The following is a 27890-nucleotide window of genomic DNA, read 5'->3' on the forward strand; positions in this document are numbered from 1 at the left end:
AATGTAAATTGCTTATAGTCTTCTAACAATGGAGAGATTTCTACTTTTTCATTTCGTCCACCATATCACGTTTCATTTAATTATTTCTGAGTAAATAAGTAAACAGTGTTTCCTGGCCACCTGACAACATGATATAAAAATATGAACAAACCTGCTACTCCTAGGATGTTGCGTAAAGACATGTTTAGTTTTAGTCGAAAATATGAGAGCCAAGAAAGATCTTCACAAATTGTTCGCTCACTTTTTTTTAATACTTGTCTATTGTTTACTTGGAGCTGTTATTTTCTATGCGATCGAGCATAAAGGATTTTACAAAAAGGAGCTTGCCAGAAAGAGACGGCTGTATAATAAAACCAAAGCTGAAATTTTGATTAGATTTGGCCTAAATGAATCGGAATTTGAGACACTTGTAGAAAACGTTGTTGACGCTCGATCGCCTACACCATCCGAGTGGACATTTTTGAGAGGAATTGATTTATGCTGGCAAACTGTCACAACTATAGGTCAGTATAAATCATCAATAATTTGAATGACGAAATCTGTTTACTTCACTAATTCTGTGGTTTGTTATTCTCTTGAATCTTCACATCTTGTAATCCTCACGATTCTCACTGTGCTTTAAGTGTTTGTCAATTCTAGATGTATGCATGAATTCTTTACAAAGATTTTGCTTTTCATTGATAAGTAGTTAGTTAATTACTTTAAATTCCCGTGACCAAGTATTTCAATCATTTTATTACATATTGTTCACGACAGGATACGGCAACAAGACACCTAGGTCACTTACTGGTCAACTGTTTATCATACCTTTCGCTTCTATTGGAATCCCGCTCACAGTGTGTATGTTAAATAGTATTGGTCAAAATATTTGTTATTTCGTTGAGTTGCTTGTGAAGTTGATAGAGAAAAAATTACGGAGGAAAGATACTATTGAGTTTCTCAAGGTTAAGTTAATGTTTTCTGTCTTTTTCTGCTTGTTCTTCTTCTTGTTGTCATGGCTGTTGTGAGTATTTTTGGGGAAAAATGGAGTTTTGGAAAAGGTATTTATGTTTGGTTCGTAACATTCACTACCATTGGTTTTGGAGATTTTATACCTGGAAATGCATCTGATTCCAAAGATACTGGAATGGCCATTGTGTATCGATGTGCGGGTGTTCTGCTAGGTCTTAGCTTGGTGTCCACGCTTTTTAATGCATTCATAGATTTTTAGAGGAGAAGCAGGGAAACGCCAATTCGAAATCTATGGTTGGATATCTTATGTCTGCCTTTTGCTATCGTAAAAGAGCAACCGATATTGTCAATGATGAAAAAGGAGCAAGGGAATTGGCAGAGAGCATAACACAAACAAACGCTCATTAACAATATCCTCATATTGCGTGGATAGCGGTAAAGTGCGGCGTCTCGCTTTTATTTGAAGTTGAATATATGTCGTATTAGCAGTCAAGGATTTTTGTGATACGTATTTTCTGAGTAAACTGTAAAATTAATTAATCCATGAAAAAACGAGAAACGTGGAATATTATTCACTGAAATAACATAAGTAAATTTATTGCAGTTTGTCATAAAATGGTTGACCAAATTCTTTATGAAATCATTAACAACCTTTTTTTCATGAAAACATATAAATGAACATTTGTAAAAGTAATAACGAATTAACTATAAACTAATACTTGAAATTGTGATTTTTGAGTTTTTAACTTACAAATTGTGTACATTACAATTGTTAAACAATCTAGGATTTACTATAAAACAAACGCATCCCAAGCAAAGTATTATTGATATTGACCAACTTTGCTGAGTTCAAAGAACGAAAGTTTTGCCTTATATTGGCATTCCATTAGTTTTAGGAGCATAATATTTTATTACACGAGAGCGCTGAAGCATTACAGCCACGCTGTGAATATACCTGCATCTTAATGACGATGCTAAATTTTAACGACATGTTCTGTGGCCAAAGATGAGCACCAACAAAGATCTTCGCCACATGTCCATGGTAACTTTTTTCTTGTGATTTTTCATTATTTATTTGAAGCTGCCATTCTTCATGCACCATCAAGCACTATCGTACGTAGCACATTTCTAAAAGAGTTTCTTAAGCAGATTGCTTATAATGTTTTGATACAGCTTTATCTATTGTATGCATTTCCTAACTGTACCAAGGCCACAAAGGCTTGCGTTGCTATTATATTCCACTCTTCCATGCTTTTTTATTCATAAATGAGTAATATTTGTACTGCCAATGTTATCATGTTTCTCTGAAACATCTTTATTTGAAGTTTCCAGTTGCCTTTCTTCACCGAACGTTGACAGTTGTGTTGAGAGTGTACTGGCCATTTTTCCAAATGATCGTTTAATGTCTTCCTTAGAGGGTGCCGTCTTACTGTTCACCCAGTCAGATAATGCTTGGATTATGGTCGAAATCAATACAAGGCCAAGAAGAAAACAAACCAGGTCGTACGCGATCTCAACAACATCAATAACTGATGTCTGTTTAGCGTTCCCCTTGGGGACAAAATCACCAAAGCCAATCGTTGTCAAAGTTACAAACCAAAAGTAAATTGCTAAAGAAAAGTCCCAATCTTCTCTATTTGTACTGATTGCTGATACGACACACAGCAAAGTGATTGTGAGTACAAAAACTGCAATTAACGATTTTCTGTGAATTTTTTCGGGATCATTTCTTTTAAGTAGTTTCATTTCAAATGCAATAATACATGATTTGATGAAATGTTTCAATTTTTCTCCCCAAGCTTTCAACATCATTCCCATCAATGGTATTCCTACAGTTGCGTAGATGATGAGAAACAAGCGGCCAGCAGTTGTTTTTGGAACTGTATTTCCGTAACCTTAAAAAAGTAAAATCGTCAATCGATTGTATTAATCTTGAAATAAAATTATAAGAACTTTAGAGAATATTCTGTGGCCAAAAAGAAGACCAAGATTTTATCAGAAGTAAACGGTCTTTGTTATTTTTAACAGTTGATCAAAAGAATTTGGCTTAATTTAGCGCGAGTACGTGTGATAAAGAATTGAGATTAATCAAAAGGATTATTATAATCAAAACAGAGGGTGGTAACTCTTCACAACAGCACAATTGCTAAAAAAGCGGCGAATTACATTGGCCCGAGAGTAGAGATGGGTCATTCATCTGGACAAACTTGGTCAAGAAAAGTAAAACGTAGCTGGTCTTCAAGTTCTTTTGTGTGAAAATGGTGCGTAAACGCTGGCAAAACCGACGGATGTTAAGACGAATCATCTGAATAGTTCGTCTATTTAGAGGAACTTGCATGGATGATGGATAGTTCGTTTTGATGCATCATCTGTCTGTGAGTGTAAATTCGAAATGTGGAGAAAGCAAAGTAAAACGGAAACGATACTACGTTATTTGCTCCCAACTCTCCCATAGTGTTTTACACCGAACGACAATCTTCGGGCGAACGAAGTACCGTGATTTCATATCAAATTACTCGTCATAATTTCTTTCTCCCAAAACTTTCCATAAAAACAAAGATCAAAATCTTGCTCTGCATTGTTTAAGTCAAGACTGTCTAGTCAGTGACATATGTTGCTCGTGTAAACATAAACTTAGACATTCGTCGTTAACAGGTGTCATTCAATAGCATCATTTGCATGCGTTTGACGCACTTTATATAATGTATTTTCACAATAAGGAACATTGGTCTTTGAAAAGCCTCTTGTCTGTCGTTCATCTACTGTTGCATGCTTGATCAATTCACGTGTGCTTGCTTCAATACAAAAACAATAAACGTTTAAAAATGTGAACAGAGAAATATCACTTCGTTTAACTTGAGGAGAATTTCTATTTGAAAATTGAAATGATTTTGTCTGTTTGTAATTGTTCCCATTACGGAAGCAAACCTAACTTTCGAGCCTCAGTAACAAAAGAATTTGGATTTGCAAACGTAACCAAATAAGTCTTCTTTAACCAAATAAACGTAACCAAATAAGCAAACCTAACTTTCGAGCCTCAGTAACAAAAGAATTTGCATTTGCAAACGTAACCAAATAAGTCTTTTTTTTGTGACTTGGTATGTTATTTGTTTCCAATATTGTCGACTCATATTATCGAAACATAAAGCATGATAATTGAAATTTCTGACTTGAATATATCATTCGCTGGTTATGAGTGGGTAAAGACATCTTGACCTTGACTAAAGAGGCGCGAGCAATCAACACGTCTTATAGTGCAGCAAATTGGATTCGTTAGTGTATGATGAAATTTGACAAAGTTACGAATTATCTGTTCTCACGAATAGTCTATTGCAGCATTCAAATTCATTGTATAACGTTGCCAGGGTAAAATATTTACGTACCTATAGTCGTAATAGCCTGAATAGTTATATTTAATCCTCCGTAAAAATTCCACTCCTTTGGAAAAAGCTCTTCTATGTATTCACGACGAACTTCGAGGATTATCCTCTCAACTTCACTATGATTTGATATACTACTACTCAAGATCCGCGTCATTGTCTTGTTGTAAGACTCTTTAAAGTCGATGAGAGCTTTTGCAGCAGCGTCACGTTCTAGTACGTGAAATATCCCACTACCGAGAGCGATATAAGCCACAACGAGAAAAAAACGAAAAATAAGAGTTCTCCAATAACAAGTTGACTGTGTCTCAATAATCATTTCAACGATAGTTATAATTAGTTGTTATGTTTGTATTTCTGTCATAAAATATTCCAGTCAGTTAACACTTGTCCAAGCTGTTTGACTTGCATATGTAATTTAAGTATTGCATAAATGTATTAACCTACGATGTGGGTCATGAATGTCACTGTGGATCTGATGTGATTATATCTATTTAACAGTCACCACACATTAAGATTTGAAGCATTTACGGCACAGTTCTCTCCACGATAAAATGGCAACTAAGATAAATGAATTACAAGACCAAAAGTCAACTTCCTGTGATGCATTTCAAACTTTCATTAGCCGACTTTTAAGCGTCCAACGTTACAATAATATATTCTAATTTTCAAAAGGGATTAACAAACGAACTAGCAAAGAAACAACAATAAAAATAATGAAATTGTAGCCATTTCCAGTGACTCGACAGCCTCGACTAACAACAGGTGATTACTCTGCAAAACAAAGTTACATCACTTACTCAGCCGTCGTGAAACTACCGCTAAAATTTACGCAACCGTCATGAAACTACCGCTAAAATTTACGCAACCGTCATGAAACCACAGCTAAACGACGGTTGTACAAATTCCCTTTAAGTTCGCGAACATTCACCTAATTTATTGTCATAAAGTATTTTCCTAAATCGGGAAACCGATGTAGGTTTTCTTAAAGAGGCTGACGTTGGTGGCGATGGAGATAGCGAGTGTAAACCGGATTTTTTATCCAAATCGGATGATAACGATTCCAAGGAATCGGATCCGGATTCTAGCAACATGATTGTCGTATCAGATGAGGACGATACACCTGAGTCACGCGAGCGTGCTGACGACGGAGTAGAATGCTTGTTAGATCCAGTTTGCTTCAATTTAACAGTTTGTATAGAGGAGAAACTATTGCTAGAGATTTGATCATTTTGCTTCATTTTATCAGTAGAATATTTTGAAGAACATCTGCGTACAATATGTCTTGGTTTAGGTGCAGGCCTAGTTGGTGAAGAGTCGGTAAAGACGCTGTGAACTGTGTTATTTCTAAGAAAGTAAACAAAATCAAATAATACGAAAATTGACACTATTGAAAGAGGAAGACCGAAGAAGGATGAACATGACATGAAGAATTAAAGATTTAAAGTTCGCGTTATCTGTTAAAACAATCTAGAATAACGCAGTTATAACGATGTTGTGGTTATCAACCTTTCGCCCGCTAGCGCGTTATCTTATGAAAGAAGAAAAAACGACAAAACGATCTCCCCCACTTTTATCTTTTGTTCTATTTACATTTTTATCATGACCAGAAGTACACTTCATGGAATAGAAAACACGAAAAACATGACATGCAATACAAACCCTTTCATTGCCATTTCTTTTTCAAGTTTTATTGCAAGATCTTTTAATTCTTAAAAAAAGACGTCGTGTATCATTTGACATGTTCAAAAAGACATGCTCAATAAACAAAATATTCAAAACAGTCTATGATTGAAGGACTGTTCATCATGCATGGAGCACATGACAGCTAGAGATCGCAGTATTGGTAAAAAAGTTTTTTACATATGTCTAGGTATGAATAAGTCCACGCCATTTTTACGATGTTAGCTACCTTGCAAACTTGGCTGATCTTCGCAGTTATCACTCGTATTGTCAACATATTCTGATTCTTCAAACAAAGAATTCTAGAAGGATATACGTATATTAAAAATTTATCAGAGTGTTTGACACTTGCGTCAATTCAATACAAATGTGTTCAATCTTACTTGAAGAAATTCAATATCCTCAAGCAAGAGAATCTTTTCCTCGCGAAAAACGTGTCTACAAGTTAAAACACCGACTTTATAATTATTGTAGATTAATGAAATAACACACTGCAAAGTGTTTTCTATTTCGTAAGAGTTTGATTGTCAAAAGCAGTTACCGCCGAGACAGTTCAAAAGTGGAGGAAAAGGCAGAATAGCACAAAAACACACTCTATATGTTGTACGCGGAATTTTACTTAAATTGCTATAGGGAGGGAGGCAAGTAGTTGAAAAATACATATTCAAAATAAACATCTTGTGTGAAGAAAAAAATGTGCTGCAAAAAACCTTAAACTTTCAGCTAACTGGTCAACATCATTAAAGTTGACTTGATCTTCTTGCAATAATTTCACAACATCTCTAATAAACAACAACATTCTTTAATGATTTCATATTCCACACATCAAAACATATCAAATAGTAGAATTCAATAGAGTATGTCGCAGCATTGTTAGACCCAATATTTGATATCACCTCTTTTTTCTAGGTAATGAAAATGATCTTAGTGGAGTTGAACGTCCATTCTCAATACTTATTGCTGAAGCTGGTCTTTGTTGCAATTTTGCATTGCCTGTAATGTAAAAAGTAATTATTATCATTAAAGCTGATTTATTTCGAAAACCAATTAAAAACAAATAAACGTCAAGCATAAGAAATAATCGTCAGCAAGTATTTATGGCTAAATGCAAAATAACTTTTTCTTACTTGATTTTTTGAACGCATAATCTACGATAGATCTTTCACTCTTTGATAGTGACAGGTTATCATGACTATTGCAACAAACAAATAATGAAAGAATGTTATGTTAATCTTTGAAGATTAGCCTCAAAATCACTAACTTTAGTACCTTTCATTTTGAATAGAACGTTGCTTCAGTACGGACACAAACAGTTGAATTTCTTTTATCAAATTTTCTCGAATATCTGGTGGCTCGGGTAGACGTTGACGATGAGATTTTAACGCTAATTCTGACAACAACAAAAAATCAAATGTTTTTCACATCTTTCAATCTTGACCTTGTTTGAATTTTGCATATACACTTAGCTCATCTAGGTTGAACACGTTTACCAAATACGTAGACCCTAATGCAAACTTACAAAGCGAATTCATTCGTGATTAGATTGGAAGTTAACTTAAAGTAAGCGCGTAGCTGGTTCAGTACTTTAGAACCCAATTTACTCTACACGAAAATCTTTATACGACGTAGCTAATAGTCCAATATAGAATGGATCACCGTGCACATGATCATCTAAGACACACGACTTGATAAAATTACGTATAAGCACATTTTGATACAAGAACAGGTAATTATACCACATCATATATATTTATATTAGATTTAGAACAGTAGTGCTTTAAAAGGAATGATTTCAAACATGGAGTTAATTCAGTTGTACTGGTTAGTACAATTCCAAGAAGAACTTTTGGCGTTTTTTTTGAATGATAGCTAAAGTCAAACAACTCAGCACTAACCTGGGCAGTCAACATCAAGAAACTTTTAAAAGTTTTCATTAGTTCTTAGTCTTGTGTGGTTTAAAATTGAAACTTTCAACTGTTTAAAACTTTCAACCAAACAAATTGACATAGATCACCTTTAATGTGTTTGTCATTTTCATCACTGTAGTTTTGCCATATTTCTAATAATGCAATAGCCTACATAATTTTACATAAAAGCGGCTTTGAGTTTGATGATCAACATTAACATTCATTACAGCTAATGTGGTCAAATAATTATATGTTCTGCTTAATTTCCTTACTCTTGCAACAATTGCTTAACATTTCACTAATTTTTTGTCATCTTGTAATACATAAAAATCACACATTATTCACAACTTATTGTTTATATTTAGATAACTTATAACATGGTATAGAAAACTCAAAATATGATAGTTAGGGATAATAAGGGATATGTTTTATAACATAAGCAGATTTCATTGATCAATTACATGAAAGATTAGAATGTCTTTGAATAGTGAAGTAGTCTGGTATTTTACCATGATCACCATATACCCTTGAAATAAAAACTATTACATCTTCATAGTTTTATTGATACACAAAGGATTCATTGTTAAAGCTTTGATGATCATCAGTTTCATCAAATTTATCAAGCATCATGTGTTATATTTATCTTAAAAACATTTTCTAGAATAAATAACAAACAAAAACCTCTTTGTTTAAATCCGCAACTTCATCTACGACATCTTCTCCTAAAATCTCTTCGACCTCTTGTAATTTTTCCTGAGGTAATATTTTCTTCACTTGTTCCCATAGCGACTGTCGCGGCTCAAATGCTTCGTAAATTTGACATTGAGAACTTAAGTAAGAGCTCATAACAAAACCAAGTCGTCTCTAAACATAATTTATTGCAATTTTTTCAAATATTTATGAGGAAGCATATTTTTGCGAGAAAGTCTTTCAGAGCTTATATGATGTTATCATAAGCATTTACGTCGCCATTTTGAACTGTCGTCGAAAACGACACAGCTCACCCAAGACAAAAGTATGTAATTTGCAGTTTACTATTTTGAAGCTGTTTCTAAATAAAGTTAGACATTAAGTATTGATACAATAATGAAACCGGGTTTGCAAGTGCTTCTTTAAAAAACAATTATAGCATAAGTCATAATTTGTGGGAATAGTTTATCGTTAGACGTTAGTGTTTTTTATTATCATTTGAAAGAATGTAACAAGAACAAATCTAATCAACCATGAATGTGCCATTAGGGGAAAAATACAATTTCCTTAAACAAGCCAAGATAGCCGTACATTTGGATATTTCAAATATTCCATTTATTACTTATTTCCAAATGCCAAATAGTTTGAATTCCAAACCACCTTGACAATTTCAGACACATTACACTCAGAGCATGCGCAGACACCGCAAACTGCAGCTTTTGGTATTTCAAACGTGGGCGAATGTTTTAAATTCAAAACATTGTAATACTCAAAACATAAGAGAAATTTTTGTTTGTACAACTGTATCGTATTCTGTCATTACGAAGATTGATTGTGATGATACGAAATGAGAATTTTTAAAAATACTAGAACGAAATAAACGAGTTTTTTCAGATATTCGTTTGACATCAGAAACGCAGACTTGATATTCCAAAGAATGTAAGTCAACATTCAGTTGATGTTGATCTGAAACGGACTCTTAAGATTCTAGAATCATAAAGAGTTCCAAGAAGAATTCAGTTACATCAAAAATGTCGGCGTTGCAAGGTTTGTTTAGCTAGAAATAGTACACAAAATTAAAGATCAAAAAGCTCTTATTTGAACAACCATGAAAAAAATGTGGGGTCTTTCGTCGACATCATGTTTTAACTTCTAAACATTTAATTTTATAATTGTACTTTGCCTTATTTTGATGGTACATTTTGAGAGCGTTCTGCTGCCTATATCTTGTATCATTTATATTTGAATAAATTTCTTCTGTTTTTAATTTTTATTGATTACATGATTTGCATCCTGGTTGTGAATGGAATGCGTAGCTCAAGTTGTGTTTTACTTGAATTTCATTTTGTATGTAGCTCAGAACACAATATTTTGATTTAAAATGCCCATATAATTCTCCCAGGCTTAATTCCATGTAATTTTCTTGCTATCCAACTTCACATATAAAATATTTATTGTTTACAATGGAGTGTTGGAATTTCAAAACTCCATATCAGTTGTAGTCGTTCATCAGGAGGTAGTCCATTTTGGTACAAAAATGAGAAAACTATAATCACTTTACTCCACTGTTACATGTTTGTAGATTGTCCAGGTTAGTAGAGTCCTGATAGCTCTGAAGATGACTACCGCTAAGGTTGTCGAAACATCAGTCAACAATGACAGCAACAGTCCTTCTCAGGACTTTACTAACCTGGACAATCTACATCTACAAACATGTAACGATACTCCCGGGTTCAAACCATTTACTTTATTATTCTACTGTTTTAACTATTAGAAACAATTTGTACACAACTAAGTGCTCATATGTATGTGTTTGATAATTTCTTGACTCTTGAGCATGCATTTGCATCTTGCAGGTTGTCATCAAGGATTATTTTGTATTTGTTCCAATTTATATCAGCTTTTAGACAAAATAAGTGTGAAATACGTTATGAATCTCATGAAATTCAATGATTGAAATTTTTATGTTCAATATAGAGGCCGACGAAGCTGTTCATGCTTTGGAAAATATCAATAACCGTTTGCATCAACAGGGCACAAACATATATGATGAAGAAATAATGAGATTGAAACATGTTTTAAGTAGTCCATTGTTACATCAACTGCTAGCCATTCAAGTATCATGTGCCAAGCTCAATGATATTATTGCTCGTACTAAAGGAGATACAATCAATGACTTTGAGTTCTCACAAGATGGTAAAATCATCCCTATACCAAGCAAGCAACTAAAAGTTCAGAAAGGCAATCATCATGTTGAAAAGAGGATGTCACTTAACAATCTAAAACGTGAAAATAGAGAGCTGTTTGAGAGTCTTAACTCTGCTGCTCAAGGCAGAGATATGGAGAAAATAGTTCTATCCAAGCCTGAAACTGGAGGTTTGGGTTTCACTGTTGTTGGTTTAAAAAGTCAGAACAAAGGAAATTTGGGCATTTTTATTCAAGATGTTCAAAAGGATGGCATTGCTGCCAAGTAAGTACAATGAGAGAAACACATTCATATTTCAAGTCACACGTAACTGATTTGATGTTACTGTTGTAATAAAGCATTTTTTATTCATTTATTGACTATCTTCAGAAGTGCATACTTATTGTCTAAATATTGTGTTGTATTGCTTTTACAGAGATGGACATTTACAAGAAGGTGATCAAATACTTATGATCAACGACAAAATACTGGATAGTGGACTAACACATCATGAAGCTATTGCCATTTTACAAAAAAGCAAAGGAAACATTGAACTTGTGGTTGCCAAAGGAATGCCAGGCTCAATCTCTAGAAGTTCGTCTTTTGCTAGTTCATCCCTATCAAGATCTTCTTCTGCTGTTAGCAATGTTTCACAAAATTCAGTATCTATTCCGGTATGGTTATTGGGGAATTGTGTTTTCTAAATATTTACATTACAGCACAATGATGATGAAAATAGAGTGATCAACATTTCTTTTATAAAACCTGGTTCCTATAGCTTTTTTTTTTGTGAAATATGACTTTATCTTTAAGATCAATTTTTTATACATTCGTACATATTCAGTACTTTCTTGAATGTTATTCATCTTTGAATGGTCTATCCTGCATTTTCTCACTCAAATATAAAATATTGTAATACTTTAACATAAAGAATTATTTTGAATTAGGTTGAATAAATTGCACATGTTTGTTGTAACATTATATCACGCCATTAGTATAGTAAAAATTGTCTCGTTAATCTTCATAAATTTATTGTTTGTGAAATTTTAAAGCAATAACAAATATATAATGAAGGTTGAAGAAGTCGCTAATTTTGATAAATATTTTTAGCAAAAAATCTGTAGTCTCAAGACAAAATTTGAACTTTTATGTATTGATATTTTTCTGTTTCCTATTGCAGGCGGAAGATGGAGTTCATATTCGCCACATTGAAAATATTGAACTTGCAAACGATGGAGGAAGTTTGGGTTTTGGGATAGTGGGAAGTAAAAATGGTGGAGTTCTTGTCAAAACTATTCTTCCTAGTGGAGTTGCAGATAAGGTTGGTTTGTCTGTCTACGAGATTTCATTGCTAATTATGCATTGTTATTTTTATTCGCTTGAAATGACAGTTAACAATACACATGTAATTCTCCAATTTCTACTTCTGAAGCAGCGAAGTTATATAATTTTTTACTTTCGTTGGTAGTAATCAATAGTTAATGGTGCATATAGGTAATTACATGCATCCAATTATAGGTAATTACGCGCATCCAATTCTAGGTAATTACATGCATCCAATTATGTGTCATTACACCAACATTCGTGTTTATCTACTTGCGAAGAGTTAGGTAAAGAATAGAAACGGACAAGTGCAATTAGGTCTATGGGCAATGTTGTCGTAACTAGCCTTGGATATTTCAAAATATGGTCAGATCATGCTTGATTGTCTGCATCAGCGAACGTGATTGACCAAATATGCAAGTAATTTTGTCTCACAACATTTTCCAGTACTCTATGGTAACCCAGTACTCTCTGGGAATCAATAAACCACACTATTTTCCATTCGCCTGCACTATATGTTGGCTGGCATGTATGTATATATGTGAAACGGTTTGAGTTTGTTTCAAATGTGCTTTAATTTCATTTTGCATATTTCAGGATGGAAGAATAAGAAAAGGTGACCATATCATGCAGATAGATGACACAAATGTGTCGAAAATGACCACTGACGACATTGCCAAGGTTCTACGTAACGCTCGAAATCCAGTCAAGTTGGTCATTGCTCGCGTTACTACCGAAAATGTCGAAAAAATGGTGCCGAAAAATGCAGTCGTGAGTATAATGTTATGATTTTTTTTGATTTTTTTTGTTTTTAACGTAAAAACCCTCCAGCCTGTATTTATTGTGTTTGTGTTGTGGCTAGTTTTTCTTGTAAACCACATGAGAGAAATGGTATATTTTCTGTTCTAACTCCCAAAGGAATTTTTGTTGTCTGACAGATCTGTATTGGTGGGTTGTCTATTACGTCACGGCCACCATGTTGCTTCAATTTCACAAAGCATTGTCTTTGTTAACAATGCAAATTTCAACCAACATAGCGAAATTTTTTTTGTCTTTGACTCATTGGGAAATGGTTGTAAGTCACTTGTATAAATCCACAGTTAAAGCTAAGTGTTGTTTGCTGATCATACTGTGGTTTTTGGTTTTTTGCTTATGTATTCATTTTGGGTAACTTGAGTTTTTAATTCACCTGCACGATAATAGAGAATTTAATAAAAAATATAATGACGGAAGATCAACGCAATGACAGAAATGTACTATTCTTGAATTTCCCTATGTATTTGTTTTAATTATCATTTTAGGAATTAGAAAACGCTGATATATTTGATGTTGAACTTTCAAAAGATAACCAAGGTCTCGGTATTACAATTGCTGGCTTTGTAAATGACGGGGAAAATACAGGTTAGCGCATAACGAAATCAACACTTCCCCAGAGATAGCTTGTGGTTCCGAATTTCATCTAATTACGAGATTGTTGTTTTTTTGATCTGAGAAAAGAATATTCTTTTCTTGGACAATATTGAAGAAAAAATCATCCTAAAACTTTTATATCACTATAGAGAAGCATCACATTTCATTATGTATGAAGACCAACAATATTTGCATTAATGGTGATTTATATGCGTTTACTGATAAATATCATTACGACAAACGTTATCATTTTCCTACAGTTTTTCATAGTGAATTTCTCATTACGTCTGGTGATTTCAAATAAATTATTATCCATAATTATGACATGTTGTTTTAGAACATTCACCAGGAATATTTGTACGAAGTATTGCTAAAGATAGCGTTGCTGATAAATGTGGTTTGATACAAATGAATGATCGAATTGTCGAGGTAAGTTTAAATTTATAAACATGAATCCATTGGTAATGCTCACAGAAAATGATTCTTTGCATCTGTTCTTCGTCAATGCTACGTTGCACTTCTACAAGGAATTATCAATGAACGTTGTTTCACAGCATCGCTCGATGCATTTCAGTAGTTAAACTTATGAAAGATGTGTGGGAATTTACTATGTGGTATAAGTAAATCTTTTGGAATTTGGGAGACAGATTTCAGTACAAAGTATCAGTTAATAAGTTGGTTTCTCAGGGTTTCAGTGGAAAGAGGATTTGCGTAAGAGTTTATTTAGTGCACACCATAAAGTTTCTTTCATTAGTGGATTTTTAACAGTTAATGAGCACGTGATATTTTGACCCTTTCATTTCCTCTTCTACAAAACTATTTTGCCTTTCGCTTGAGCATGTATTGTAAATTTAGGAAAAATTTTCAGGCTTTGTGAGATTTGTATGGCTCAAAACAAGTGTTATCACTGGTACTTGGGTATCACCATGGACATGCGGCGATTATTTGAGGGTTTTTTTCTTGTTTATTTATAATAGGTTAATGGGATTAACGTCGAAAGCAAATCAAATCTCGAGGCTGTTGAAGTCTTGAAGAAAACTGGTTCAGTTGTGAAACTCAAGCTTGCTCGACAAAATGCTTCGGAAATTCCTGAAACAAAGCGTTCTCAAGGTAAATTATATATTGTCGTGCGAGATTTATCACTACTATGTCGTGCTGTAGAACTATTGGTTTACCTACCTATAGTATCTATAGGTTTGTATCAGCTAGAGAACTTTACGTTTATATGGGCTAGAGAACATTATTTCTGTTTTCATTATTTTTTTGGTACTTTTTTGTCTCAAGAAAGAGGAGATGTAATAAAGATAAAGTTTTTTGTTTTCTAGATCACGTTTTTAAGACTGACAAAGAGGAAAATATCGACCACTCCGACGTCTATTGTAAGTGTTCATTGGTTATTATTCAACATGTAATATACTTGTTTACCAAAAACTGTAAAGAAATGGATGAATTCATTAGTTATTATTCAACATGTAATATACTTGTTTACCAAAAACTGTAAAGAAATGGATGAATTCATTAGTTATTATTCAACATGTAATATACTTGTTTTCCAAAAACTGTAAAGAAATGGATGAATTCTATTTGTATTTTTACATGAAACTAAAGCTGGGCCTCTTGATCCGGATGTTGTACAAAAAATCAAAGCAAAATATAAATCCATCGTTGGTGAAGACTCTGAAATTATTGTGAGTGCTCTTTGTTTGCATCGGTAAATTTTATTCATTTCCAATATAAATTTGGAATGTTAAAGCATTTTTAATCTTTCTCTTACTTCAGGTTGTGCAGCTATCAAAATTTTCTGTAAACGGTGGACTGGGTCTTAGCTTGGAGGGTTTCACGCAAGGTAAAAATAGTGGACTGGGTTTTAGCTTGGAGGGTTTCACGCAAGGTAAAATAGTGGACTGGGTCTTAGCTTGGAGGGTTTCACGCAAGGTAAAAATAGTGGACTGGGTCTTAGCTTGGAGGGTTTCACGCAAGGTTAAAATAATAGACTGGGTCTTAGCTTCGAGGGTTTCACGCAAGGTAAAAAGAGTGGACTGGGTCTTAGCTTCGAGGGTTTCACGCAAGGTAAAATATTGAACTGGGTCTTAGCTTCCAGGGTTTCACGAAAGTTAAAATCAAAGTTTTGCTTGTGTTCATGATCGATAACAGGAATGTCTGTGTGCACATTTTTAGCCTTTTTTGACATTATGAAAATTGTAATGTACATCACAAAAGATATATTGTTATATTTATCATTTTTAGAAGGTCTTCAACATCATCGTGTTCACACCGTCAATTCGTACGGTCCAGTTGGTCTTAATGGAAATATTAAGGAAGGAGATTTTCTTCTTGAGGTTTGTTGTGTATGACATTATGAAATACCGTTTGAGCAGTTTTTATTTCCGCTTTATTATTTGGATATTTTTACTAGATAAACGGTACGGACGTTTTGCAAATGTCACACAATGAAGTTGTTGAATTGATACAAGGATTACCTCTCAATTTTCGTCTGGTTGTTGCGCGACCAAATTTTGAAACCAATTATGAGATATCTACTGGTGAGTTGTGCATTTTTATGCTTTATCTAAAGAACTTTTCCTTAAGTTTAAAAAAGCCAGACACTTCGCAAAATTAGTTTCATAATGAAACTTTAGAAATGGTCAAGTAAGGTTCGACCATGCAGAAATATCTAGAACTTCGATACGTTTGCGTGTACGTAGCTTACAGCTGTTTTGTTGTATCTTTTTTCTCTCAAAACTTTCGTGTTCGTTTTTCAAGATAATAATTTATCAAATGGTGTGTCTGCTCCGTCTATGTGGTCATCTGAAGTGGAGTATATCGATCTAGAAAAAGGCGATAGAGGACTGGGTTTCAGTATTCTTGATTATCAGGTACAACAACATCAATGTAGTTTCATTTTGAATGCTGTATAAAATTCTCAAAAGGAATGAATTTTTTGTCGGAAAAGTATTGCCTTTAGAACCAACAAAGAGATGGGCTCCTTTACAAATAACCAACGATAGATTAGTCTATACGAAGTAAACGATAGACTATTGAAACTAACCATGTTTAATCCGTACAGGATCCTGTACTTCCTGATGAAACTGTCATTGTGATACGTAGTCTAGTGCCACATGGCGCGGCAGAGCTAGATGGTAGACTAGTGCCAGGACACAGATTGATGTCAGTGAATAAAACGAACCTGGAACACGCAACTCTTGATATGGCTGTGCAGACCTTAAAGTCAGCAGAAAGAGGTTCGTCACGGTATACTTCTATCAATTTTCACTAATCTTTTGGAATGCATGCACAATTACAGTCTATGAAGCAATTTTTTGTCATACAATGTTTGAGTGTTATTCTTCAATGAAGGTCTGTTATTGTAGGTATAATAATATCTGATATATAATAATGTGTAATAATAGCTAATAATAGACAATAATAATTAATTAATTAGTTAAACATCGTGAACAGGGACACACTGAGAAATTTAATTTGAACGTGTTGGTGCTATGTGTCTGACTCTAGTTTATTCATCGTTCGACTTGTTCATGTCAAGTAACATCCAAACGAACATCTTTTGTTCTTTTGCTTTTTTAGGTATTGTTCGAATTGGTGTTACCAAACCTCTCTCTCTCCTTGAAGACATTGACGTTCCTACAGGTATCAAACAACGCTGTTAAAGATTGTGTTGTGTTTTTTTTGAAAGGAAACTACTTGCATCTCCTGTTTTTTCTTTTCACGCCACGATTGAAATACAAATTTACATTAGGAGACATGAAGTTTTAGTCTTTTACTTCTCTTCTTTTTTTGGTCATAAATCTGACTTTTTGTCATGACGTCACGCTGTGATTAGTTTGGACGTGAAGTTTTAGTCTTTTTTACTTCCGTTCTTTTTTTGGTCATAAACCTGACTTTTTGTCATGACGTAACGCTGTGATTAGTTTGGACATGACGTTTTAGTCTTTTTTACTTTCGTTCTTTTTTGATCATAAATCTGACTTTTTGTCATGATGTAACGCTGTGATTAGTTTGGACATGACGTTTTAGTCTTTTTTACTTCCGTTCTTTTTTTGGTCATAAATCTGACTTTTTGTCATGACGTAACGCTGTGATTAATTTGGACATGACGTTTTAGTCTTTTTTACTTCCGTTCTTTTTTTGGTCGTAAATCTGACTTTTTGTCATCATTTAATTTTGTATGGTGAGGTTATTTTGATCAATTTTTAGATCCATCTCAATCATGTTTTATATTTAAAGGAGATGATGACGAGAATGAATCAGATGAAGAACATCACCATCCTTTGCCCTTCAATATCGAAGATTTTCCTAACATTGCTCCTTTGAAAGATCGTCTTGAGACAATTCGAATCAACAGAAAATCTGTTGGAAAACTCGGTGAGTGTTTAATAGAACTAGCTAATGTATCGTTGCTCATTTGAATATTGGGGGAAATTCTGATTTTTGCTATTCTACTTTTGTGCGTTAGTGGCCTCTCCCTTCCTCATATAATTAATCAATCTTCTCCCACGGCTATCTGTACATCCGATTCAACTGCCCCACAGGTATCTGTATGACCTATTCAACTGCCCTCCCCGAGTATCTGTTTTACCCGTTCAACTGACCCCACGAGTATCTGTTTGACCCATTTAACTGCCCCCACGGGTATTTGTTTTACCCGTTCAACTGACCCCACATGTATCTGTTTGCCCTTCCAATTGCCCCTTGCGAGTATCTGTATGACCCATTTAACTGCCTTCATTGAGTATCTGTATGACCACCCAATAGCTCTCACTGTTCCCTTGGCTCATTCGCCACTGATTACAAGCGCTTCTTATTTTTGTTGGGCAGGCATTTCTTTTCGCAGTGATGAAGATCAGAGTGGCTGCGAAGTGAAAGAAATTTTCCAGGGAGGAGCTGTTGATCTTGATGGACGTATCAACGTCGGCGACCGTGTTCTAAGTGTAAATGATCAAAGCTTAGTTGGTTTGAATCATCATGAAGTGAAGTACGTTAGTTTTATCTTTTGCGTAGCTGTTTTACTACGATAGGTGTCTTGGTAACTCCTTCTTACGTTGCTTATCTACTGAATCAAATAAAATGAAATCAGTGACGTAGCATAACTACAGAAAGAAATATTTGACACTGAAAAAATTGAGATGTAAAAAGAAGGTGGATCTTATCTTGCTGCGAAAATCATTTATACTTTTCTCTAACTTTCAGAGCTATGCTGAGAAAACAAACTTTGTTGAAAGAAATTAGGTAAAATATCCTCAAGAAAATTTAGAAAAAGTACTGCGCGCTATGCGAAAAATTGCTAAATTCATGTCGCTCGTTTTCATGGTGATATTTCTATATTTTTTTTCACATGATTTACATGCACTATTTGTAATAATTAACATAAGTTCTTTGTCTACTTTAGCTTCATCGTGATCAAAAAACAAGTTCTGTCGACAAGACGTAAGTCGAGGAGCGAGGAAGATAGCGAGTCCTCGAACCAGTCTCTCGTTTCAGGAGCAAAAACTAAAGATGATAATGGTAGTGTTGAAAACATCAGGTAACCCTGTTTAAAGTTGTGGCACATATGTGGAAATTTTGATGTAGTTTTTTCACCTTGCCATTCATCAAATATTTCAAGGAAATAAAAAAGCGTGCAATTTAGTTCGACAAGCAACACAGTAACCAACTGAATATTCAACTGAAGTGATACTTTTACATAAACATTTTAATAATTGGCAACTCTTATTACTGTACAATCTCACATAAAACTATACGATCACTAATAATCTTCGATTTATAGTCGTGCATGAATGTTTGTTGATATTCCAGCTTCAAATTTAACCTTAACCAGAATACTCTGCATTCAGTATTACAAAAATTGAAGTGGGAACCTCTAGAAAAAGCTAAAGCAAAGCTGATGTTTAAATTATTAAAAAATGCAGGACCAAATTCACTTACTAGATTGTTTACCTATACAAAAGACATCACTGATTACAACCTACGCAATATTACAAGTTGTCTGAATGTTTCTATGCCTAGTACTAACTCCTTGAAGAAAAGCTTTGCGTATGATGGGGCTTCTGTTTGGAATTCAATTCCAGCAGAAATCAGAAATAGCAAAAGCGTGTCACTTTTTCAAAAGAAAATTGCCGTTTGCATTTTATGATTTAGTTTAACATGTAACTAATTGAATACACTATACTCTGTAAATATTTTAACTTATCTTTCTCTTCTATAGTTATTTTAATTCTTAGTAAATTTTGTAATCGCTTTTGAACAAAAGCACGCCCCTCGTGGAAATCAACCCCAGTTGTCGAGGCCAGCGTGTCAAAGTAAAGATTTTCATTCATTCATTCATTCATTCATATACAGTTCAATGCATACTCTGCCATCCAGTTCTATATACAGTTTAATGCATGCCAAAAATGTAAAACACTTACCATTCAAAGATTGCCAGTAAGTCTTATTCTTCTTTTCCAACGGGAATCATTCTAGAAACACAGTCAATTATCCATCAAAAGAGCTTGACAATGAGACAGGGGAATATTCAAGTATCTTAAATGTTGAAATCATGCGAAACCCTGGTCAGAGCCTGGGGATCAGTATCGTTGGCGGGAACGAGGAAGCATTTGGTAAAGGCATTGTTGGAATATTTATAAGAAGTCTCGTGGAAGGTAGTCCTGCTGGCAAAGAAAATGGTTTAAAAGTCAATGATCGCATTCTGGAAGTAAGTCTTTCATTGAATTTGTATCTTCAGAGGAAAATAGCCTCACTCCCCCCTCAAGATAAATTCAATTGATGGATACAGAACATTCTAAGTTTTAACAAAAAAAATATCCTGGTGTTGGCTGCCATGTCCTGCACTGGTTGGTTGGCGAGTTAAGAGATATATTCAGGGGGCTGCCATTTCCTGCACTGGTTGGGTGGCGAGTTAAGAGATATATTCAGGGGCTGCCATGTCCTGCACTGGTTGGGTGGCGAGTTAAGAGATATATTCAGGGGGCTGCCATGTCCTGCACTGGTTGAGTGGCAAGTTAAGAGATATATTCAGGGGCTGCCATGTCCTGCTCTGGTTGAGTGGCGAGTTAAGAGATATATTCAGGGGCTGCCATGTCCTGCACTGGTTGGGTGGCGAGTTAAGAGATATATTCAGGGGCTGCCATGTCCTGCACTGGTTGGGTGGCGAGTTAAGAGATATATTCAGGGGGCTGCCATTTCCTGCACTGGTTGGGTGGCGAGTTAAGAGATGTATTCAGGGGGCTGCCATTTCCTGCACTGGTTGGGTGGCGAGTTGGCGAGAGATATATTCAGGGGCTGCCATTTCCTGCACTGGTTGGGTGGCGAGTTAAGAGATATATTCAGGGGGCTGCCATTTCCTGCACTGGTTGGGTGGCGAGTTAAGAGATATATTCAGGGGGCTGCCAATTCTGCACTTGGTTGGGGGCGAGTTAATGTTATACATCGCTCACATAAAAATAAACAAGATGGTACCATTTTGCTCTTAGCGCATCACAAAATTAAATATGTATAGAAAAGTACAAGCTGAAGGTCTCTACCTAAATTCCTGAATCTAGTGAAATATCGCGGCAGATTCTTGCCATTTGTTAATACATGGTTTAGTAAAAAAATATTTTAAAATATTTTTGTTTTGTCTTTCAGTTAAACGGCCATGATTTAAGTGATGTATCCCATGATGCTGCCGTAGAAGTGATACGTAATGCAACATCACCATTGACGTTTGTCGTGGAAAGGCTTAGTGAACAAGACACAGTTCCAAAAACTGCTGACATATTTTCTTTAAACGAAGCATCAGACGATCAACGAGATGACACCCTTGAAAACGAACTAGCTCTTGCTGGAAATAATGTCATCGAGAGTTCTTTCTTGAAAGATGAGAAAGGTTTGTAGATGGTTTGTATTTTGAAGCATAGATGAAGCCTTACAATAGGGTAAAGTTAAGTTTGCACCACAAAAGGTCATGTTATTTTACTACTTATGACGTCAAAACCAAAAAATCATTCAAAAGCTCGTCGTCTTTCTATTACTTCCATCATGCATGTGTTCTTTATTAATTTTGTTTTGACTTTGCTTAAAACTCATTTAAAATACATTCAAACATAACTACGATGGGCAAAAACGTTATGTGTTTCATAGATGAAGTACAAAGGCTACGTGAAAAATACCCGGATGTTGATGACGAACTTTACACTGTTGATCTGGTGAAAGGCGAACTTGGCTTAGGTGAGAATTTCTCTTTTTAACGTATCTAATTAAACATAGGAATATTAACTATTTCTCTCTCGCATCACTAATTCCTGGAATGTTCAGGATGTTTCACTCTCTTAACCTAACCTTTTTTGTTCAAAATTGTGACCAGAAATTTTTCAGAATTTGCCATATATATGCATATGACAGCCCAAACTATAATTTTAATTATCTTAGCACCCAAGGTAGCTCCTTCCACTTCAGCAACTTTGATGTGTCTTTCCTTCTTCTTGTTAGTGTCATATCTCTTCTTTATTCTGTACTGTGTCATCTAAATTTGCTAGTACTTGTATTATGTAAATTAATTCATGAATAAATATACAATCAGTAAAAATACATTAAATGAATAAATTAGTAAATACACGGCCATTTTGCTTATACTTGAAGTAAATACGTATATATCATTTTATGCGAACTTGTCTTTATTCAAAGACGAAATGTCATTATAAAAACCTTTAAGGCAGCCATGTTTTTGATATTCATGAATCGTGGCTTCATTTAAGGTCTGAGTATTGCTGGTGGACGTGGTGCTAATGCAAATAGAATATTTGTTGTTGAGGTCAAACCAAACGGTGCTGCGTTTCACGATGGCAAGATCAAACCAATGGATGAAATCCTTGAGGTTAATCACGTGACAGTACGTGGAATATCACATCACGACGCATCAGCTATCTTACGTAACACACCAAAACATGTTCATCTGGCATTGGGTAAAACTAAAGAGGGTGCAAATTCCTCGAAACGTCGTAGTACTGCCTCTCGAGGCTCAACAATTTCATTAGAACGTGCCCACTCGCCATCTTCAGATCATTATGCATCAAGTTTATCTCTTAATAAACTCGTGCCCAGCTCTTTTGCAGTTGATCTGAATATGCCACAAGCAGATATTCCTGTGCCTGAAATGACGACTCAAGAACAACCGACCGTTGTCAAACTTATAAAGGTACTTAATTATTTGTGATTTTTGTTTATTTTTCATTTATATGTGAAGGCCATTGAACTAAATTTATAACTTGAAGACGACCTTCGGGTAAACATACCCTTTAAGTTATACGTGGAAGGGTAAGGAGTAGTTGAATTGCTGTCTTCAAAATTCAGCAAAAGGTAGCCTTCCAGTTGTATTTAGTTAAATGGTGTCGTTTGTCAACATCGACTTTTTGCTGTAAAATGTAAAATGACGTCAATTGTAATAGTTTATAATTAAATTATACGATGAAAATAGCGTTTTAGTAAGTTGTCATCATTCATATGTGAAGTTTTCTTTTTAAAGGGACGCAGTGGCCTTGGTTTTGCTATTGGTGAAGGACCTAGTCATCGAGCGGGAGAACAAGGAATAGTTATCAAGAGTATTACACCTGGAGGAGTAGCAGAGCAAGTAAGATGTTCTCTCTTTGTGTGGAGGCTTTTGCGCTCTTAAAAAAGAAGTTTATGTGCCATTTGCGTTAGAAATGTTTTTTGTTTGAAGATTCTTTACATATAGATTATTTTTTCATTTTTGACAGGATGGAATGTTGAGAGTTGGTGACGAAATTTTAGCAATCAACGGAGAGTCAATTGTTGACTGCTCCCATTTAGAGGTTGACATAAATTTTTGAAAGAAAAATATCAACATACGTACAATGAAAAAAATTCATTTTCGTTATTTTTTTGTAATTGTCGAGATTTATCGGAACAAATTCGTTTTCTTCACGTCACAGGTTGCACGTATACTCAAATTTTGTACTGGGGAGATAAAGTTGTCCACAATCAGACCTCAAATAGCGAATAACGTTGTTCCAAACAGAACAAACGAACTCAATGCCAACTTCCTATCGATAGGAAAAGATTCAAGCAGAAATTCATCAATGGAGAATTTAGGTAAATTCAACAACCACTTATTTTCGCTGCATGCTTCGTGGAAAGTTCTTAATACATCAAGTGATCGCTAGCATATTTCACTTCAATGTCGCTCATTTTTATATAGTGTCAGCAGGTAATCCACTGACCGCACCGATCATTTCTGGACAGGAATGCGAGATTGAAATTGATAAAGGCGATGTGGGACTGGGTTTGAGTATTGTTGGGGGAAGTGATACAGTCCTGGTAAATAGTTTATTTTCGAAACATATTCATATTTTTCTAACCTGTTTTTTAAAATTAAATTATGTGAATTGTGGCGATTAATAGTCGATAGATTATTACGTACAAAATCCGATGTTGACAATTTAGGGTGTAAGTTGAGGATGTTTAAAGGAAACATTGTGCAATGACTATGAAATCATCTACATCTTTTCAATAATGTTGTTCAATACAGTAGTGAACTAATACTTTGGGCGGATGAGTTAGTGAACAAATTTAAAACTTAAACTTTGACTTTATTATTTTGTTGGGCATTTTATAGTTAGATGTTTTACTGTAACTTTCAGTGAGTGAGACCTTATATGAACGAGTTTCCCAATTGGGTTAATCAGAAAATAGCAATAAACGTTAACTCTTTGCTGTTATACTTTATTCTTCTTGAAATCAATCATAAAACTAATTCATTATGTAGATATTAACCCGTTCCTTTCTATGTGACAGGGTTCAATCTTGATACATGAAGTATATGAAGATGGGGCAGCAGCACGAGATGGTCGTCTTTGGGCTGGTGATCAAATAGTAGAGGTAAAAATATGACTGATATCAGTGAATACTGCTATCGTAAATTTCAATGCAGAGAATATTTTGAAAAAATATCACCGTTCTTAACATCATGCAGTCTTTCCTTTTCTAACCTAAATCAATAATTCTTCGTGTGATTTATACTGCTATGCGTAGGTAAATGATGCAGATCTTCGCAAAGCTACTCATGATCAGGCCATGGATGTATTAAGAAATACATCGTCAGTTGTACGTCTGCTTGTTCTTCGCTCTGAAGCACAATTTAGAGATGAAGGTCTGTAGCTACTGAAGATGTATTCTGACATACCTATGGTGGTAATATCAGTATATTCAGTTGCATGATAGAGTTCAGTGCACCATACCGAAACTGGAGTGAAGAATCGGGAAAAAAATATTTTCATTTACGGTCTTCATTCTGAGACAAATAATTTTTTGAGAATTTTTTCTTGATTTGTTTCTTGATTGCATTCCAAACATATTACAGTATATATGATCACCGAAATATTTTATAAAAATGTTTTATTTTTGTTGTAGATGCTTTTGATTACATAGATGTGGAGTTACAGAAATATCCAGGTCAAGGTTTAGGCCTTAGTATTGTTGGAAGAAAGTAAGATTTTTGCCTTATTCCATACATTGTTTAGTATCGTTAACTTGATAAAATTTTCTTTCTATAAAATGTATTTGCCAGTTTCGGTATTGTCTCCCGTGTTTTGAAAGGCCAATCACGTCATAACCTATTGATTATTTCCATGTCTAAAAAGTTTATTTTTTACTTTACAGGAATGATACGGGTGTGTTCATTTCGGATGTGGTAAGCTGAACGTTATTACAATATTTGTTTACAACAATTTGTTTTATAATAACTCTTCAATTGATTTATTTACCCATACCCTCCCCGCCTCATCTTTTTCCTTCACAAACAAAGTACTTCGCTACTACAAATTTTCAAATCTTTAATTTTTCAACCTAGAGTGAATGTTAGCTCAATGATTTCTGTTGTCTTTGCTCTGTTCGTCCAACTCTTTGCACAATTCTACTTTCAATTCTTATCAATTCTACTTTCATTCTTCAAACTTGGGTTAAAGTCAATTTCTATATGTAAAACGTCTGGTCAATTCATATTAAGGTTACTGATTTCTGTTGTCTTAACCAATATTGGTAGAGCAATTAACATGCATAGTCTTTGAAATACGTACAAATAGAATGCTTACTCGTGGAACAAAAATCACATTCCAAAATGTACTCCCCGCCTCCCTTGCTCTTTCTTTACATATGTACTAAAATAATGACTCGCAAGCATATGTTGATTTCTTGTTTAACAGGTTAGTGGCGGTGTAGCTTATCGTGATGGACGACTTATGCCTGGTGATCAGATCCTCAGTGTGAACAATGAAGATATGAGGAATGCTACTCAAGATGTTGCTGCTCGAAGTTTGAAGGTAAAATATCCACGATTAAATATAGCATGACGTATTCAATCATGGTCAATCAAGATGTGTGCGCTTAGGACAATTCAGGGAAAGAGAAACACGTTCGTTTTTATAGATGACTTAACGACATTTCTCTTGCAACGTTCTGAACTAAGAAATATTGTGGAAAACTCTTGAAGACATTAATGAAAAATTCGAGTTTAATGTTTAGGTTAATGTTGTCTGTCGAGTTATAGATGAAGAGGTTAAAATTGATCGAGGTTCAAAGTATTGATCTGTTTGTTAAGATAAAGCTAAGGTCGATACCATTGACCAATTTGCCAAGATGCAAAACGAAATTCGATGATTTTTTTGCTTCATGTTTAAATACGTTGGAGACTGAGTTAACAATTGCAAATTTATGCTCAAGGTATAATGATATTTTATAATGATGCATATCAATGGCTTTTCGCAGCGAACGATTGGTCGAGTTGTAATCAGCGTGGCACGTCTTAAACCGAGTTCTCGGGCATCTTCTCCGCGTGTATCGATAGAAAGTTCTAGTTTATACAGTTTTCCTGCAGCTCGTAACTTTCCTAAACCTGGGAGCCCTTTTGATGCCGAAAAATTCCCACCTGTCATTGGACCACCACCTTCATATGGTAAGCTATTGTTACGTTCTTTTGGTGATTGTATGATCATTTTGATATGTGATCGTTTTGATGCTTGATCATTTTGATGTGTGACGAGGTTATAAATCCATAGCATAATAGAATTCAAATTATAATTGCTCTCAATTGTAAAAATCTTTATTCCATTTTGTAGGTGAGAACGGAGGTGGCGCCCGTAATCAGGAAACGAGGTATGTCACGATGCTTGTTTTTTATTGGACGATGAACTTTTAAAACGAGTTATCAAACGTGTATTTTTTCAACAAATGTTTAAGAATTTATTTCAATGAATGTCAAAAAATTAATGAAGAATTTGATTTGCCTTTTCTCGATTTTCCAGAGACAAGTTTCGTTTTATTGCAATGTATACAAAGCCAATCCTGTAGCAATACTAAACAAACAATATCATTATATTAAGTCAGCGTTTACACTATACCAGATTCCTTCATCACGACATCCTCATATGCTTTATAGGGATAACCGTTCGGTGTAAAAGCTTATTAAGTTGATAGATTTAGTCTATGTTTCTGACGTTTAACAATTTCACCACATTTTAATACAAAGAAAATTCAATCTGCTACGGTAGTAATCCGGTATGGTGTAAACGGGGCCTAAATAATATAATAGGACTTTCTTTTTTCATCAATGATTGCAAAATGAATGAATTATTATTTCATTATTTTATACGATTCTTAGAAGACCGAGAACAGAAGTAATAGATTTAGAACGAGGACCTGATGGACTTGGTTTCAGTATTGTTGGTGGTCATGGGAGTCCACATGGTAATCTACCCATCTACGTCAAAACTGTTTTCCCACAAGGTGCTGCGGCCCGAGATGGTCGCTTAAAGCGAGGAGATCAGATTATCGCTGTGAATAATCAAAGTCTAGAAGAAATCACGCATGAGGCTGCTGTGGCTATATTAAAGAAAACCAAAGGAAGCATACGTCTTGTCATTATACCCCAGGTTGGATCGTAATTAAGTGAATAAAATCATAAGTTTTTATAGTTATGTATCACTATTTAGTCCGTAATTGATGACGTATAAATGACATGTATAGAGCAACGCAATTGACACAATATGACGCAAAATGTAAAATCTATATAGGAACCAAGATAACTTTACTTACGCTTAAATAATATAATTGGCTTTGGCAAATAAACGAACGAATGTGATTCGGACGAGTCAATTTGTAATGAATTTATACTAATACATTTAACACAACAATCTAACGAGAACGAGGAGATATTTTTCATTTGCATAGAAATTATTTTGTCCGACTTCTCATCCAAAAATCTGCAGTTACTCTTTAATTACTCCCCGATATCGCACAAACATTTCTGCAATTTAAGTCTTACCTGAGTATGAATGTTTACTGAGCATTTTG

General features: G+C 34.6%; 4 protein-coding genes and 3 long non-coding RNA genes across 7 annotated transcripts; 5 read left to right on the top strand and 2 right to left on the bottom strand.

Annotated features, from left to right (window-relative positions):
- The first annotated feature begins 202 nt into the window (after positions 1-202).
- On the top strand, positions 203-1701 carry LOC124439624 (potassium channel subfamily K member 16-like). The gene is given in 3 exon segments (XM_046989913.1): positions 203-503; positions 757-965; positions 968-1701. Coding segments are annotated over 3 exon segments (753 nt in total). The 3' UTR covers positions 1211-1701.
- Positions 1518-4833, bottom strand: LOC124439618 (potassium channel subfamily K member 2-like). Its single transcript, XM_046989900.1, has 2 exons — positions 4335-4833; positions 1518-2846 (listed from the first exon to the last, which is right to left on the bottom strand). Exons 1-2 carry the CDS (start codon positions 4648-4650, stop codon positions 2212-2214), a joined length of 951 nt encoding a protein of 316 aa, XP_046845856.1. The 5' UTR covers positions 4651-4833; the 3' UTR covers positions 1518-2211.
- Positions 2538-3978, top strand: LOC124439773. Its single transcript, XR_006946452.1, has 2 exons — positions 2538-2626; positions 2751-3978. It is a non-coding gene; the product is annotated as an uncharacterized LOC124439773 (long non-coding RNA).
- On the top strand, positions 4129-5867 carry LOC124439792. The gene is made up of 2 exons (XR_006946473.1): positions 4129-4317; positions 5626-5867. It is a non-coding gene; the product is annotated as an uncharacterized LOC124439792 (long non-coding RNA).
- Positions 4936-8911, bottom strand: LOC124439613. The gene is made up of 10 exons (XM_046989887.1): positions 8603-8911; positions 8029-8089; positions 7284-7404; positions 7142-7206; positions 6911-7007; positions 6725-6796; positions 6398-6452; positions 6244-6316; positions 5994-6042; positions 4936-5678 (listed from the first exon to the last, which is right to left on the bottom strand). Exons 1-10 carry the CDS (start codon positions 8765-8767, stop codon positions 5243-5245), a joined length of 1194 nt encoding a protein of 397 aa, XP_046845843.1. The 5' UTR covers positions 8768-8911; the 3' UTR covers positions 4936-5242.
- On the top strand, positions 5980-7092 carry LOC124439782. Its single transcript, XR_006946466.1, has 2 exons — positions 5980-6204; positions 6924-7092. It is a non-coding gene; the product is annotated as an uncharacterized LOC124439782 (long non-coding RNA).
- A 449-nt stretch (positions 8912-9360) lies between the features above and the next one.
- Positions 9361-27741, top strand: LOC124435736 (multiple PDZ domain protein-like). The gene is made up of 36 exons (XM_046985712.1): positions 9361-9658; positions 10589-11081; positions 11233-11470; positions 11977-12117; positions 12717-12890; positions 13421-13520; positions 13867-13958; positions 14507-14639; positions 14855-14908; positions 15138-15217; positions 15309-15375; positions 15777-15868; positions 15946-16072; positions 16293-16405; positions 16597-16771; positions 17115-17177; positions 17775-17912; positions 18366-18522; positions 18738-18776; positions 18937-19071; positions 20010-20241; positions 21174-21414; positions 21669-21755; positions 22283-22722; positions 23050-23154; positions 23282-23356; positions 23477-23636; positions 23743-23861; positions 24339-24422; positions 24576-24693; positions 24954-25029; positions 25203-25233; positions 25745-25861; positions 26307-26493; positions 26657-26693; positions 27199-27741. The coding sequence occupies exons 1-36, from the start codon at positions 9643-9645 to the stop codon at positions 27479-27481; spliced, it is 5019 nt and encodes a 1672-aa protein (XP_046841668.1). The 5' UTR covers positions 9361-9642; the 3' UTR covers positions 27482-27741.
- The last annotated feature ends 149 nt before the right edge of the window (positions 27742-27890 follow it).

The sequence above is a fragment of the Xenia sp. Carnegie-2017 genome, unplaced genomic scaffold (genome assembly GCF_021976095.1).
Source record: "Xenia sp. Carnegie-2017 unplaced genomic scaffold, XeniaSp_v1 HiC_scaffold_1, whole genome shotgun sequence".
Taxonomy (NCBI): domain Eukaryota; kingdom Metazoa; phylum Cnidaria; class Anthozoa; order Malacalcyonacea; family Xeniidae; genus Xenia; species Xenia sp. Carnegie-2017.

Coding starts and splice junctions, on each gene's coding strand:
- LOC124435736 (XM_046985712.1), top strand. Junction 15,869..15,945: donor AAGGAGATTTTCTTCTTGAG/GTTTGTTGTGTA, acceptor TATTTTTACTAG/ATAAACGGTACGGACGTTTT. Junction 23,862..24,338: donor GGGGAAGTGATACAGTCCTG/GTAAATAGTTTA, acceptor TCTATGTGACAG/GGTTCAATCTTGATACATGA.
- LOC124439618 (XM_046989900.1), bottom strand. CDS start 4,650: ATGATTATTGAGACACAGTCAACTTGTTATTGGAGAACTCTTATTTTT. Junction 2,847..4,334: donor TCAGGCTATTACGACTATAG/GTACGTAAATAT, acceptor TACTTTTTTAAG/GTTACGGAAATACAGTTCCA.
- LOC124439613 (XM_046989887.1), bottom strand. CDS start 8,767: ATGAGCTCTTACTTAAGTTCTCAATGTCAAATTTACGAAGCATTTGAG. Junction 8,090..8,602: donor TTGCGGATTTAAACAAAGAG/GTTTTTGTTTGT, acceptor AAAATTATGTAG/GCTATTGCATTATTAGAAAT. Junction 6,317..6,397: donor AGGATATTGAATTTCTTCAA/GTAAGATTGAAC, acceptor ATATCCTTCTAG/AATTCTTTGTTTGAAGAATC.